The sequence below is a fragment of the Caretta caretta genome, chromosome 5 (assembly GCF_965140235.1).
Source record: "Caretta caretta isolate rCarCar2 chromosome 5, rCarCar1.hap1, whole genome shotgun sequence".
NCBI classification, from domain to species: domain Eukaryota; kingdom Metazoa; phylum Chordata; order Testudines; family Cheloniidae; genus Caretta; species Caretta caretta.
In genome coordinates this window covers 38,107,300-38,122,752 of record NC_134210.1, presented here as the reverse complement: position 1 = coordinate 38,122,752, position 15,453 = coordinate 38,107,300, and the positions used below count along the sequence as shown (strand labels likewise).

The 15,453-nt window shown below is 39.3% G+C and overlaps 1 protein-coding gene across 6 annotated transcripts in view; it reads left to right on the top strand.

The window, feature by feature from the left end:
• The window catches only part of PDE4D (phosphodiesterase 4D), a 749,511-nt gene that overhangs the window by 575,296 nt on the left and 158,762 nt on the right, over window positions 1-15,453 (top strand). For all 6 annotated transcript variants that reach the window (XM_048851539.2, XM_048851540.2, XM_048851542.2 and 3 more), the window contains exons 3-4: window positions 10,530-10,566; window positions 14,612-14,685. In XM_048851539.2, the coding sequence (XP_048707496.1) occupies window positions 10,530-10,566; window positions 14,612-14,685 (111 nt within the window). The remainder of the gene's footprint in view (window positions 1-10,529; window positions 10,567-14,611; window positions 14,686-15,453) is intronic.

The following is a 15,453-nucleotide window of genomic DNA, read 5'->3' as shown; positions in this document are numbered from 1 at the left end:
GTGTAGTTTACACAATCTGTAATTTAGGAAAGTAGATTGGAATTATCCTGGATATGGAAGTTGACTGAAATGGAGAGAACTTCAGGTGGAGGGCTTTCCCCTACTGCCTATGACGGACAGGTCTGGATTTGCCGTGAAGTTACAAACAGAGTGAAATACCCATTGTAGTGGAACTATGGATCTTATTACTCAAGGAAAGGACATTTTCAGGTAAACTTAGATAAATGTTCTTAATCCTGTACTGTTTGTTCAGGTAGAATTTGCATTGAGTGCAAGTTTAAGCCCATGAAAGGAGAGTTCCTTGAAGCTTAGTGAAGCTTAGGTCCAACCAGTTGAGCTACTATATAAGCTTCATCTGGGCCTTTACTATTAAAAAATTAAAATATATATTGTTTTCAAGAACAGAAAGCCAAATTACCCCATGATACAGCCTATACTCATATTTCTGAGCCAGAAAGAACTTGAAATCTAACGCTTATAATAATACTCTGTAAGTAAACATGATGTCAGTTCTTAGGGTATGCAAGAAAAGCATCTTTTCCTTAAAGATGATCTGCAAAAAGTTTTCAATTTTAAGGTGTTTGTCAGATTCAAGGAGAGGAAAAAATACATAGTTATTAAAAAATTGAATTTGCACTATATTTTAACAAAATTAGAAACGACTATTGGCTTCCTTAGATTCTGAGGAATTTGGACTGCAGGTATCTTGATTCTTCTCTCAGAATGAGTGACATAAATATGTACAAGGGATGAAAAGAACCATTCCATTCTGAACCTCAAGTTTCATTCCCACTACTATATATGTTTTCTTTTGATCAATTTGATTAATTTCAACTCAGACATGAGTACTTTTCTGGAGAATTTCAGTAAAACAGGGGCATATTTTATTTATTAAAGCAAGAGAAAAGTATTTATGGCCTTTTAAGAAAAAGATGCAACATAGTTTTTTTGTTTTTAAGATTTTATATTTAGATTAGATAAGCCTTTAAACTTCAAACTTGCTCTAGACTTTGGCATCAGTGAATATATTACCATATTTTAAAGAAATCCTGATAACCCATTTTTAAAAAGTTATAAACAAAGAATAACCGAAAATGAAGACCAGTGCCTGAGTACTGTGCCATTTCCAATTGCTTGCAATATTTTACAGAAATTCACAGGGTGTCGAAGGCAAAGTACTCACTACGATCCCCTTTTCAAACAAGTTTGTGAAATAAGGCCGAGTTAATTCCCTTTATTGACTATGCAATCAGTCTGTTATTGCGCAAGAAAAGGGTGTGTTTCTTTATGACCATGGGATTTTTTTTCATGCATGTGAATCCAGGATCCCCTAAGTATTGCTCACTTGCCTTTACAATACCATATAATACGGGATATTATTCTTTATGACATACAAGTAGAATTCATTTTATATTATTAAAAATGCAGAACCATCACTGGTAGTATTGCTTAACACTAAAACTTATTTGTTTTCCAAATAAAAATCTTTACTGCAAAACACACTACTTCTTCCATTAATAGTTTTAAGGAGTCTGTTCTTGTTTTGTTATTCCTTGTGGAAATATTAAATGTTTAAAACAAGTTACTCACTAACAGTATACTTAGCAAAGGAAACTGAGTTCCTAAACCTTCTCTTTAGACAAAGCTAATGCTGTTGCAGGAAGCATGTTACAATAAAAAAGATTCTAAATTGAGAGTTCAATTAATCATAACAGTCATCTCCTGGCCTGCTGCATAGCTCCTGCTAATGCGATAATGGGAGTTCCGTGTGTGTGCATAGCCTCAGGGTGGAGCGGTGTGGAGAGATAGCCTTCTTAAAACTGAAATCTTAATGCTCATTGGGAAACTTCTGTGTCCAGCTTCCAGCTCACTGGTCACCTGATATGCACAGGTACTGAATTAACTTCACTATCAATCCAGACGAAACATTAGTTCATGTTTCATCCCTTCGGGCACAAAAAGCTTCTTGCGTGCTTGCATTGATGATAGTTTTGTATTAACCCTGAATTCATTCTCTAAAAGATGAAAAGTCTGAAATAGTATGTCCTTTGGTTTGTTTCCTTTGAAAGTACGTATTTTATATTCAAGTACTTTTTCTTGACTACTAGAGTTAAGGAAATGGTTAAAAGAGGGGGAGGGAGAAGAGCCTATATAAATTAAATTCTGTACACCTCTGATATATTCACCCAAAGCACTGAGTTCAGTAAAATTAGAATTGTGAAGCCAGCACATAAATCTGACACTCAGTGGGTCATTTCCCAAGTGCAGATGGTATGAGAGTCCTAGGTACAAGGAGAAGCCATCCCTTTTTTCTGCTCTCTATCCTTTGAGCTCAGACTCTGCTGCATTGGCATCGTAATGTGATAATGCGGTTTACATTGTGATATCATAACGCAGTTTGGACTCAGATTCCAGTTTTGACCATCATTGTAGCTAGAACCTGATCCTGAATAGTCAGTATTTTTTAACATCTCTAGACCATGCAGATCATACATGTATAGTTTTTTCCAAAGGCTTCATCAAGTCCTATAAGGTTTTAACAGGGCAGACATCACAAAGTCTAGGCATGGGGTACTCAAGCAATGTTACTTCACATGTAGTACTCATAGGTTTCGCTCCTGCTACTGTTGTTGTCTGGTGTACATGCACAACACAACCGTAGGGCTTGCAGACTGTCTTCTCTAATCCTGCATCCACAGGCTTCATACCATGTCCGAACCAGCCTCACAAAGACAGGTGGGTGGATGCCATGTTTAATCCAAGTATAGAAGTATACAGTGAGGATGGGGTTGTAATAGATTTTTTTGGGTTCATCCTGAAGACCATAATAATATTCAGTAGTGGCCTTTCATATATTGTGCAATTTTTGAGTGTAAACAGTGTTAGCTCAAAGTCCCAAGCACATCTACAGAGCAAATGACATTTTCCCCTATATTTTGTTGTTTGATAAATTTTAATACATGAAAAATATGCTGAAATATACCTTACAGTGATGTGCAGCGTTTAAAAATGGGCCAATTTTATCACCCTGCCACCCCATTTATCCAACAGTCTAAGTTCCCAGCCCCAGAGAACAGTCAAAGGATGCTAGTTCCCCAGGGTTGATAACATTGAGCACAGCCTTTTCAAAGCCTACTGCCTGGCTCCACCCTTTTATGAAAGCTATTTTCCAGCCATAGAGCACCATGCAAAGAATGCCTGCTGGCTTTACAGACTGCTTGGCCTTCTCATCCAGTGCAAATCCTGGAAAGATACCTTGGTGTTTCAGTTGTATACCAGTGTAATACTCTACTTTAAAGTGATATAGAATTTCAAAATGCTCTGAATGTATTATCCACCATATATTATAAATACATTTGTGAAAATTAACCAGTTCTGTGGGATTTTAACTGGATACATTAGAAACCACATTTCCAAACCCACCTGTTTGCACTCACATATTTGAAAATGTGGGCCAATATTGTTACTTACTATATTCTTTCATATGTGTGTATTCAAATCACTGAAGGAAGTAATATGTGATTTTCCCTCAAAGTTCCATCCCCCAAGCTGTTCACTGCCTGCATGAGCGCTTGATCGTATCTAAACAAATAGCACAAGCAACGATGGCATGAGCTAGCCACCCTAAGTATCTACCCATGGGGTTCAAGTGGGTTTGTACTTGGGATTGCTAGCTTGTGCCATGGCTGCCTGTGGTCTGAGGCTACACTACTATTTTAGCATGCTAGCTATGATGAGAGCTGCACGAGTATGCCTATGGGATCTGGGAATCACACCCCTAACTCATAGTCCAGATGTACCCTTAGCTAAGGCTCTCAGCAGGGCTTCTCCACCACTTGAAACTGTACAAAATACAGGAGCCTGTCTGCTCACAGGATTGAGCTGTTATCACAGCATATTATGCCCATCTTGTGTTCTTTATGTGATCTGTCTGTACGATGATGAATCAATTTTATTCTGGCCCCCTCGGTGGTAACTGCCCTTAATGAAGGGAGACTTCATTCATGACACCGCTCAGGAGTTCCATCCTGGCAGGCTCACACTCATATTTCAGGAGGATGACTTTTTAACTGCTGTGGTGGTCCCAAGGAAGTGTGTGAGACTCTCACCTTATGGACGTCTGTCTTGACCTTTCTCACACCACTGTAAAAATAATCTGAAAACACTATTTTTTTTCCCAGTTATACTCTGTCAGTCCAGTACGCATCCAGTTTTCTTATACCCATTTTGTTAAGTCTACATTACTTGGCTTTATATAATAGTGTGTCTGGGTTTCCTTTTTCTGTTTCATTATGTCTGTGATTATTCTATATTATAGTTGCAGTGCCGCTATCGTTCAGGTCCTGTTTAAAGGCTGACCATTCTAGAACCTCCATAATCCACAGGCTTAATTGGATTCCTTTGAAATTTGGTGTGCCTCAGTCAGGTGCAGGGTAGGGTTTAGTGACCTAACTTTGAGGTAATTTGACCAAGAGGCTGCAAAGATATAAGCTGCCCCAAAATAGCCATTTTAAAAAAAGGTTTCTAGGCATTGTTTGTTTGTCTGTTTGTTTGCCCAGAGCTAGAGATCAAACTATTGATGTGGGTCAAAATGGTTTGTCTGTTGAGTTTTACCCAAGACAGTGCATGGCACCCACTAAATTTCAGAAGACCCGAATTGAAAATGCTATTTAAGAAAATGTACATTCTGTACATTCTTTCTGCGCCAGTAAAGAAAAATGGCTAGAGGGTTCCCATTCCCACCATTTTATATGCTTTAAAGCTCAGTTCTTCTAAGTGCTCTGATATCTGAATGGTCATTCAGATGGCTTTGAAATTTGGTGTGCCTAACATTGGTATGCCTAACACAATGACTGCTTCTGGAGTGTATGTAAATAATTCCATTGACTAGTGCCAGCTCCAGAGGAACAGAGGGAACGTGGTGTGCCATGGACAACATTTTTTCCCCCTTTTTGTCCTTTAGTAGTGTTAGATGGAAACCTGTGGGTGAGAATGAATAGGTTGTAAAAAGGGGGTGAAGAGCTTGTATGTTCCAGTGACTGTGGGGTTGGCAGAGTAGAGCTATGTGTGTTAATGACCTGTGCCAGGGCATTGCTAAAATAAGGCAGAGTTAAGGTTTTATGGACAACTGTAACTGTGAATTTCCTGTTTCAGAGTAACAGCCGTGTTAGTCTGTATTCGCAAAAAGAAAAGGAGTATTTGTGGCACCTTAGAGACTGACCAATTTATTTGAGCATAAGCTTTCGTGAGCTACAGCTCACTTCATCGGATGCATACTGTGGAAATTTCCTGGTTTTCAGAAGTTTAAGTTTTGCTCAGGTCAACTTCTGCACAGGGACGACATACCATCAAGCAACCTTAACTCTACCTTCATGTAGTTTTTTGCCACTCAGTTTTAGTATATGTTGACCACCTTGAATGCCTCAGCATGGAGACACTTTTCAAATTCAATTATAATTATTATTTAATGTGTCCAAGTGCTATGTCAGTGGCTTGTGAGGAGATGCCTGATCTTCCAGTTAGTCAGAGTACAGGTGACCTGGCAGCTACTGCAGCATCCATATCTCCATCTCAAACGGATGTAACCATGCACGTTCCTGAAGAAAAGTGTAGATCAGAGAAGAGTGTGGTGAAGGTGGAAGAAACAGCTGCTGCTGAGTTTAGTTCCTTAAGTCTAGATGATCCAGGACTGTTGACCCACTTGAGCAGTAGCCTTGTACTGCATGGGCCACAGCAAGTGAAAAACTTCACGTTTCCCAAAGACCATGAAAATAGAAGTTTCCATCCAACATATTACTGGCATGAAATCCCCAATGGTGACAAAGTGGAGAAGCCATGGCTTATGTACTCAAAAAGCCAGAATGCTGCATACTGTTTTTGTTGCAAACTCTTCCAGTCTAATGTTCCAGACACATTGGGTTCTACAGAAACAAAGGACTGGAAAAATCTGGCTAGAAATCTGGCATGCCATGAGAAGGCAGCAAATCACCAGAGAGCATTCCATAGGTGGAAAGAGCTTGAGATGAGACTAAGGTTAAAGGCCATCATAGATGATCAGCATCAAGAGAAGATTGCATCAGAATCTCTTTACTGGCAAAATGTTCTGAAAAGGCTCATTGCCATTGTGAGAATGCTTGCTACCCAAAACCTAGCACTACGTGGCACTTCAGATTAGCTGTATGTGCCAAACAATGGAAACTTCCTTAAAATTGTGGAGCTGATGGCTGAGTTTGATGCTGTACTCCAGGAGCATCTAAGAAGAGTCACCACCCAAGAAACGTACACCCACCACTACCTTGGAAAAACAATTCAAAATGAGATGATACAGTTACTGGCAACAAAACTCAAACAGAAGATTGTGGCAGATCTGAAGTCAGCAAGATATTACTGTTATTCTGGACTGCACACCTGACATCAGCCATACGGAACAGATGACTTTAATGGTGCGTTATGTAACAACAACAGAACCTAGTGAAAATGTCCCTGCAATGGTGATGGTCAGAGAGCATTTTCTAGAATTTATTGACATTGATGATACTACAGGAGCTGGTATGACAAATGTGCTTCTTAAAAAGCTGGAAGATACAGAAATTGCGATAGCTGACATGAGAGGTCGGGGCTACGATAATGGTGCCAACATGAGAGGAAAGAACAGAGGAGTGCAGACACGGATCCGAGAGTTAAACCCTCGAGCTTTTTTTGTCCCATGCAGTTCTCATTCATTGAACTTGGTGGTCAGTGATGCAGCATCAGCTTCTAGTGAGGCTGCTGAATTTTTAAATGTAATTCAAAGCATCTATATATTTTTCTCTGCATCAACTTATCGATGGCAAATTTTGAAGCAACATCTGGGAACATCCTCTCTGACACTGAAACCACTGAGTGCCACACGATGGGAAAGTTGAGTGGAGGCGATAAAGCCTATCAAATACCAAACTGGGAAGATAGATGATGCCATAGTTGCCATTATGGAGGATAATGCTATGACAGGAACTGTTTGTGGGAGAACAGTGGCAGAGGGAAATGGAGTCACCAGAAACATAAAAAACTTCAAATTTCTACGTGGCTTAGTGTTGTGGCATGACATACTGTTTGAAATAAATGGTGTAAGCAAGAGACTCCAAGGTGTTGGCCTTGATATATCTGGAGCAATCGAACAACTGGACAAAGCAAAGTCATACCTACAGTCTTACCGGTCAGATGAGGGATTTCAAAATGTTCTGAACAGTGCACAGAAGTTGGCAGAGGAACTTCACACTGAAGCTATTTTCCCACCCATTCAAGAGTACAAGAGTCACTGAAGAAGAAGACATTTTGATTATGAGGCACAGGATAATCCCATAAGAGACCCCAAACAACAATTCAAAGTTGAATTCTTTAACCAGGTGCTAGATTGTGCGATAAAGTCAGTTGAAGAACGTTTCATGCAGCTCAAGGAACACAGCAGTATATTTGGGATGTTGTATGATATTCCAAAACTCCTCACTATACCTGAAGAAGACCTACACCAGCAATGCAGGGCACTAGAGACAGTGTTGACAGATGATGACATGCGCAATATTGATGCAAGTGATTTAGGTGATGAACTGAAAGCCCTTTCAAGATACATTTCAGCAAAGTCAACTCCAAAGGCTGTTCTGGAATATATGTGCACAAATAAGATGACCACCCTCTTTCCAAATGCTTTTGATGCTCTGAGCATACTTCTAATGCTTCCTGTGACAGTTGCCAGTGGAGAACGCAGCTTTTCCAAGCTGAAGTTAATAAAAACACATCTACGCTCCACAATGACACAGGAGAGGCTGGTCGGCCTTGCAACCATCTCAATAGAGCATGAGCTGGCTCAGACTGTGGACCTTCAGCAGGAAGCAGTTCAAATCTTTGCAACCAAGAAGACACGGAAAGCACCACTTTGATTGTTCAAACAGATAAAAATGCCAGTGTTTACTATGGAGACAAGAAAAGTTACATTTGCTGTTCAGGAGTTTGAAAGTTAAGTGTTACTTAAAATTTTTGAACAAGGCATTGAAAGTAGTTAGTTCTCCTTTATTGGGGTAGGTAGCAGAGCAGTACCATGAGAGGAGTAGAAGAGGAAGAATGCAGAATTGAGACCTTTCAAAGTTTTGGCCCAAGCGAGGGGGCATGGGGGCATGATTTGAGCTCCCTGCCTCAGGTGCCAAAATGTTGTGGACCGGCCCTGAGTTGAAGGACTAGCCACAGTGCGAGTCAAGGGTGGAAGCTGGGGCAGAGGCAGGCGCCAATGGCTGCCTAAGCAGCCTGGCTTGTGGAGGCCAGGTGCGGAGTGGAAGGTGTGAGCTAGGTGCTGATATGGAGCTAGGCAGGTAGTGACACTTATGGCCAAAGCCACAACCATGCTTGCAGTAATGCCAAGGAGCAGCCCTGAGCCGCAGCTACGATCTTACCCATCCAGAGCATGGGGAGCAGATGGGGAAGGGGTGGTGGTGCTTCCTTGGCAGCCCAGCTGTCAGCAATTTCCTGCTCTTCAGAACCTCAGCTGGTTCCATCCATTGACTGCCCTGCCAGCGTCATCCATCACAGAAATATCCATCCAAGTCTGCCTATAGCTAGGACAGCCTCTGTTGGTTAGAAAGCTCACCAAGAAAGGGAACCTAAGAAGAGTGCTCCAAGACACAGAAGGTTCTGAAAAGGAAGGAAGAGCTATGAGTGCCAACCCCCTAGGAAAACCTGTCTGCTTACCAGACAGCAACAGGAACTCCAGATCACAGAGGACTATATGCCGTTTCATAGAAGAGTTGCTATGGTTTGACCTCTGTGGGGACCCTGAACCCAGAAAAAGCAGCAGAGAGTCCTGTGGCACCTTATAGACTAACAGATGTATTGGAGCATGAGCTTTCGTGGGTGAATACCCACTTTGTCGGATGCATCCGACGAAGTGGGTATTCACCCACAAAAGCTCATGCTCCAATATGTCTGTTAGTCTATAAGGTGCCTCAGGACTCTTTGCTGCTTTTACAGATCCAGACTAACACGGCTACCCGTCTGAAGCTTGAACCCAGAAAAGGAACCCTCTTCCAGGTGATGGTAAGATGCATGGCTCCAGGGGCTCGTCCCAGGTCAAGAGGGCCTTACCGGTAAAGAGCCTAAAACAGAGGAAGTGGATGGACTCAGGTAGGGCAGACAGACTAAAGTGAACTCATCCCCACCTACCCCCACCTGCCACCTACTGGAGTAAAGTCTTGTTTGCACACCACATTTGGCCTTTTGTTAAATAACCTGTGTGACATATCTATTGCAGGCATAAAGCAGGCATATTAAAAACAAATTCTCATTAAATTATTTCTTTGTGAATCATTTTCTGGCTTTTATTGACTGTATTCTTTGCCTTATTTAAAAATTAGAAATTCCTAGCTCCAGCTAGTTGGATAAAGCTAGCATTATTATTTTTTCTGAAAAGAACATGGATGCCAGGTAACTCTAGGATTAGAACCCTTATTCCATAAAAGTAATATTAGACAAATTGTTCATATTGGAGCATATTTGGGGAAAAATATTTCAAATGATGACTTATCGGATTATGTATGTGTCTGTCATGGGTTAATTACAGTATATTCATTATCAGTCACAGTTCTGTGAAAATGTCATTAAAGAGTGGATAAACTGTACATATATGTCAGCCCTCTAAGTTTCTTTGCTCTGTGGTTACTCAGTACCTCTGGTAACTAAATGCAAAATATCGCACGCAGGCCATGACTATCTGTGGTAGTTTATGTATAACTTTGAAATTTTATTCACCAGGGAAGTGGGAATTACCCAGTTTCCTCCAACAAGAAGTTTTCGTTACCGAAGAAATAATAACCCCCTTTCCCTCCCTCCTCCACTAAGACACATCATTATGACACTTTGCGCCTACATCACCTAGCATGGTGTGGGTGTGGTTGCTACAGCAACCGCACACATTAAGTAACACTCCCATATAACTTCAGATATGTTAGTCAGTTTAAAAGTTTAACTAGGTTTTTATTAGTCTGTGATGCAGTCCCCAGTCATCTGCAGTTACTAGCTTGTCCAACACTCACAAAGTATAATCTGTTAGTAACACTTAATGCAAATCACTTTCAATATTTAGGTGGGCTGGGTCCCTCCACCAAAACTAATTGTGGGTGCTACCAGCCACACAGGCATGCCTGGTTAATTCTTATATGAAAGAGATTCCATTTAGATTCAAGGAAGGGGGGGAAATGGAAGTTTGGGAATGTGATCTTTGCTGATTCATCCTGTGTGTCCATGTTCATCTGTCCAACATGCAGCGTAAAAATCAACTGGTTCTCCAGCAGTCCCATAAAGCCACCGGGTGATTGGATAACTGCTAAATGTTTTCCTCTCAGAGACATTTTTAAAGCAGCTGGGATGAATGGATATTGAGGAATAAGACTGAGGTTAACTAAAGTAATTTATAAGACTTAATTTATGTCCTGATATTTTTAAAAGTAGCTTCATTGAGAATAGTCGTGAGTAACATCTAATTTATAATTTTGTTTATTTTTCAGACACGGAGATGACTTGATTGTGACACCATTCGCTCAGGTAGGCACAACTTATCATATATCCATATGAAGTAATATGATGAGTAATCTAATTTTCAGGTGATGTTACAGTTTACATTTGAAGGGCCCCATGGTCACACCCATTGTTTCCTGTCTCTTATGTTGAAATCAGATTTCTTGCTTGATTCAGGGAAGGAAAAGAAAAAAAAAAACTTTGTCAACAAGCTGATTCTGCCACAGATGTTACCTACAGCTCTTTTTTATTGGTTTACCTCTGATTATTTGTGTAATAAAAAGCAGTTACATAAACTACAAAATAACCTATTTTCATTTCTCCTCAAATATTGTGTCAAGTCATAGTGCTATTGTGCCATCAACAGGAGAAAACTGTGATCTCCTGCTATTAAAATGTCAGTATACTCTGTCATCCAGAGTTTACTAGCCACTTTCAGCTCTTTATTTGCAGATATTTTTATATATAATAATTTCTGCACAGAATATGTTCACTTACAGAATCACATATATTAATTATTTAGTTTCGATTCTTGTAACCAGGTTTTATTATGTTTTACAAAATATCAATTCAAATATAATTATAACTTAAATATAAATCATGGATACATTTTAACAATATAGCTGTCTTATGATATATCAAAAGTTAAGTATTTCAGTGGTGAATTTCAGAACTCATGGGACCACATTTTCCTCTCAAGTAGATGTGGGCATCTCTCACTGAAGTGACTGAGAGTTGCCTCTGTGTATTTAACGGTAGACCTAAGCCCATGGAGCTGTATGTGATTGGAGACGAAAGAGGAGAGGAAGGGTGAGATATAGCAGAGTAAAGTAAGAACAATGTCCTCCTTCAGTTTGAGCATCCAAATTTTCTTAGCATGATGTTTGTGCATGTCACAAAATGAATATTACTAAAATATAGTTATGAGAACTTCAGTGAGCTAATCAATAGTACATGGTTTACCTGGGATCCATATTGGTCTGTCAGGACTGGATTGGCACCTACCTGCATCAGAGATCATCTTGTCATTCATGACCCACCATAAAAGCTGCTACTCTGAAACCATGCAGCTGACAGGGCACTGGGTAAAACTCTTGAGAGCTGGCAATAAGATTTTCTCTGTTCTCCTTTTATTGGAGGAGAAAAGACTGAGCCTGACCATTTTCAGATTGCCGAATTGCAAACGCTTTTCCAAAAATAACTGAACACAAGGAATTACAGTTGAAATAGCAACAAAAAATATTACAATATTCCTCCTTGCAGTATTAGGCCCTCGAAAGAATCCTATACAAAATACACACACGCACACCCACACACACAAACACACACCACAGTAGACCAAGTTATCTATAGCTGTAACTCAATTAACTTGAATTGAGTTATACCTGGAGAAAAATTGGCCCAGTAAGGAAAACTTGCCTACCCTAGTACTGGAAAAGACTTGATGCATTATCAAATTTACTATTTCTCGACCTCTTTATGCCAATCTTAATTACACTATATAACATTCAAATAAAACAGGTTATGAGCTCCCTTGGAAAACAGTAAGTAGACAGACTAGGTTAGATTTACTGATTTTTGTACTGGGACAAAACACCTGTTGACTTTGAAGGGGAACTTTGCCTGAGTTAAGGATTCAGTAAAAATTTAGGCCCTGGTCCTGCAAAAGGATTTGAACATGCAAACTCCTGTGTTTATGCAGAGTACTGTTGACATCACTAGGGCTCTGAGAGGGCACAGGGGTCTACCCAAGCAGATCAGTTTGCAGGATTGGGGCCTTAATAAAGATTCCGGAATTGGGCACTCTGTTTATATAATCTACACACGTCATCCCAGTCACACATCCCCCCAGTTACCTTTCTAATATGTTCCTCAGAAAGAGCTCTTTTTTTCTTGTCAGATACATTTTCATTATGCAAATAACACAGCAATAATTTTAGTTAATGTAGTCATTACTGTTGAAATTGGGTGATGGAATTTGGAACAGATCTGAGTTTATTTCTAGGCTTCCTTAATTGCTTCAGTTGTGCAGGAGGCTTTGTTTCATGTAACCGTAAGCCACTTGGTGGTGGTTGCTCAGTTGTTATTAAAGGTAGTCAGTAAGGGCCAAGGCCTACCAACCACTTACTGTTTTATTGGAGGTAGAACAGAGTACTATGCCATGTAGTGCATAATCTGGCCCATACCTAATAATATTTTACTGTACAATAAATATCATTATTATTAGGATATTTGGGTTTTTTCATATTTTAATGTAATGAAACTATTGTAATTAACTTATTCTATGCACTCCAGTTTTAAAAATAAAATAAAGTTGGAATTATTTTAAAAGTTAGGTCTAATCTATTTCTGTAGTAGTCTAGCATGATACATTAAAAATAGGCATAGCGGATTTCATTCATTGCATGATCACACATTTGCCTATGTTTTGATTTTGAAATGAAGAACAGTTGTATTGAGTGATTAAACCTTGTGTAGCAGAGGTGTGTTCACTTAGAAGGGAGAGGTGAAGTTTTATTAATTGGTTTTCCCTTGTAGGCCTCGATCCTACAAACACTTACAAGCAAGTATCATTTTTTATACACAGGAATATTCCCATTGGAAGGAAAAACAAACAGAAAAGCCGGAACTATAAATCTGTTTAGATAATTAGCAAAAAAGAGAATTAAAATTATTTAACTCTAGAATTCACTGTCACTAGTAACTAATGTATTGTTACTTTTAAACCTGTAGCCGCTGTAAGGGTGTGTGTGGAGATCTGGTGCATTGCAGCAGATGACAGAAGCAATCTGCCTGCAGGGTGCTGTAGAATGCTTTGGCAGGCGTTGAGGGGAGCACATAGAGAAGCAGCATGGGAGTGCAGCATGCATCTCCCCACCACCACTGTTCTCGGAACATCACCTAGTGCACTGTTTGGGAAAGAAGTAGTGGCCTTTTTGATGTGTCAAGCAATCTTCACAGTGCTGTGATCTGCTACGCTTTCCACTCAAGGAGTTCAAAGAGTGGGATTCTGGCTGCCCCTTGCACAACTAGGGAAGGGCTCCATGTTCCCTCCCCTCATTCTCACCACTTGCACAGGAGCAGCCGGAATCTGTCCCCTAGAGATAATCAATAATGTAACTATATGTCCAAGATAAATATCTAGCCATTTTAGCATAGTTACTCAAAATACAGCTAGCAACCACTTCCCTTCCCCTTTTTCTCCTCCTTCACAGGATATCTCATAGGATATCTGCCAGAAGAGTAGAACAGAGGGTTATACAAGTTAAATACAAATTCACTATAAAGCCAAGCATGTATCTTTCCTTATTTTTGCACCTTTTCTCTTTTCCTTTAGTCCTTTTTTCCCTTCCCACTTCCAGCTCACTCTGTCTTTCTACAATATCTTCATACTCTTTTTTTTCCCTCAGTTCTATCTAGTATTTTCTCTTCTGATTACTCTTTTTTTCTTTCTTTAAAAAGCAGCAAATCTTTTCTTCTAATTTTTGTTGTTTCTTATATTCATTCCATGCCCCATTCTGGTTCATGTGTGCCCATAATCTAGACATTATCCTTTGTTTATATTCAGGTCTAGCATTGTACTAAATGCATTTTCTACACACATATTTGTTAGTGTTCATATAGGCAAGGCATATGAATTTGGTAACTTTTTTCACTACATTTTATTCAAACTGTATGTAAAATGTAAAAGCTTGCTGCTGTGCAAATGGAAAATCATGTAATCATTTTTATGTATGCAGTGCTAGGTATTAGTGGGCTATTCTTCTCAAAACATGAATTATTTTTTGGTCATTTTGGAGAGTTAAATTGCATTCTGTGAAAAACTTTCCTCCTCTTCGAATGAGTCTGTCTTTAAACAAATAATGAGTTGTTTAGCGAAGGGGGGAAAGCCATAAACTGTTGTTCTTGTTTTACAAAAGATTTATTGTTAAATAATGTTCAGTCTTCAGACATTAAAACAAGCCTGGAAACATTTTGTAATGCATTTTACTTTTGCCTTTAACACAGCGGAGTGGCAATAAATCAATATCACATGCAAGAATTCAGAATGAAACATCTTTCTTTGTTCCAGGTGCTGGCCAGCCTGCGTACTGTACGGAATAATTTTGCTGCATTAACCAACTTACCAGATCGGGCACCCAACAAGTGAGTGCAGACTCTTTTCCCCTCTGAACTTTTTGGAGTGGTGCTTATTAAATGTTAGAACTAAGGGTGATGTCTTTACATTTCAGAGTGCATTCCATGCTATTAGACTTGTAAAAGCCTCAAATGATGTCAAATGATATGATCAGTTAATTTTCGATTAATATTTTGAAATAACAGTGTTAAACATTAAAACTAAGCCAACAGCCATCATTTTATCTTGCAGTACCTTACCTACAATGTGATTATTTAAACTTGGGAGTAACTTCTAAGCAATATATGTGACTTGCATCAAATTAGTCATGTGTAAGGGATCCTGCAACTGGATCCAAGTGTGTGAACCACTACACACATGGCAACTCACTAGCAGGATCTGATTCTAAAATTCTGCCTATTGAGTCCAGGACAGTGAAACCTTTGTTTGAAAATATATGGTAATGGAGTCTTAGCATACCTATTGAAGTCTGATTATAAAACAGAAATAACACATACAACATTTTTTTCCAACATTGCTACAGAAATGTAGTCTCAATTAACACCAGTGAAACCTGTTTTACATACAAAAAAAAAATCATGTAATATACAGCTGTAATTCCATTAATGAGTTGTGGATAGTGGTTAATGTTGTAAATTATGAGTAGAACTTGGGTTTCTTGTCACTGTAGTTACAAGATAGAACTTGTTTATAGTGCATTGTTAGTTTCTAAAATAATTTGACACTCTTTCATCCTGGAGCATCTTTGTAGACACAGGGAGCAGTTAACAGTGTTG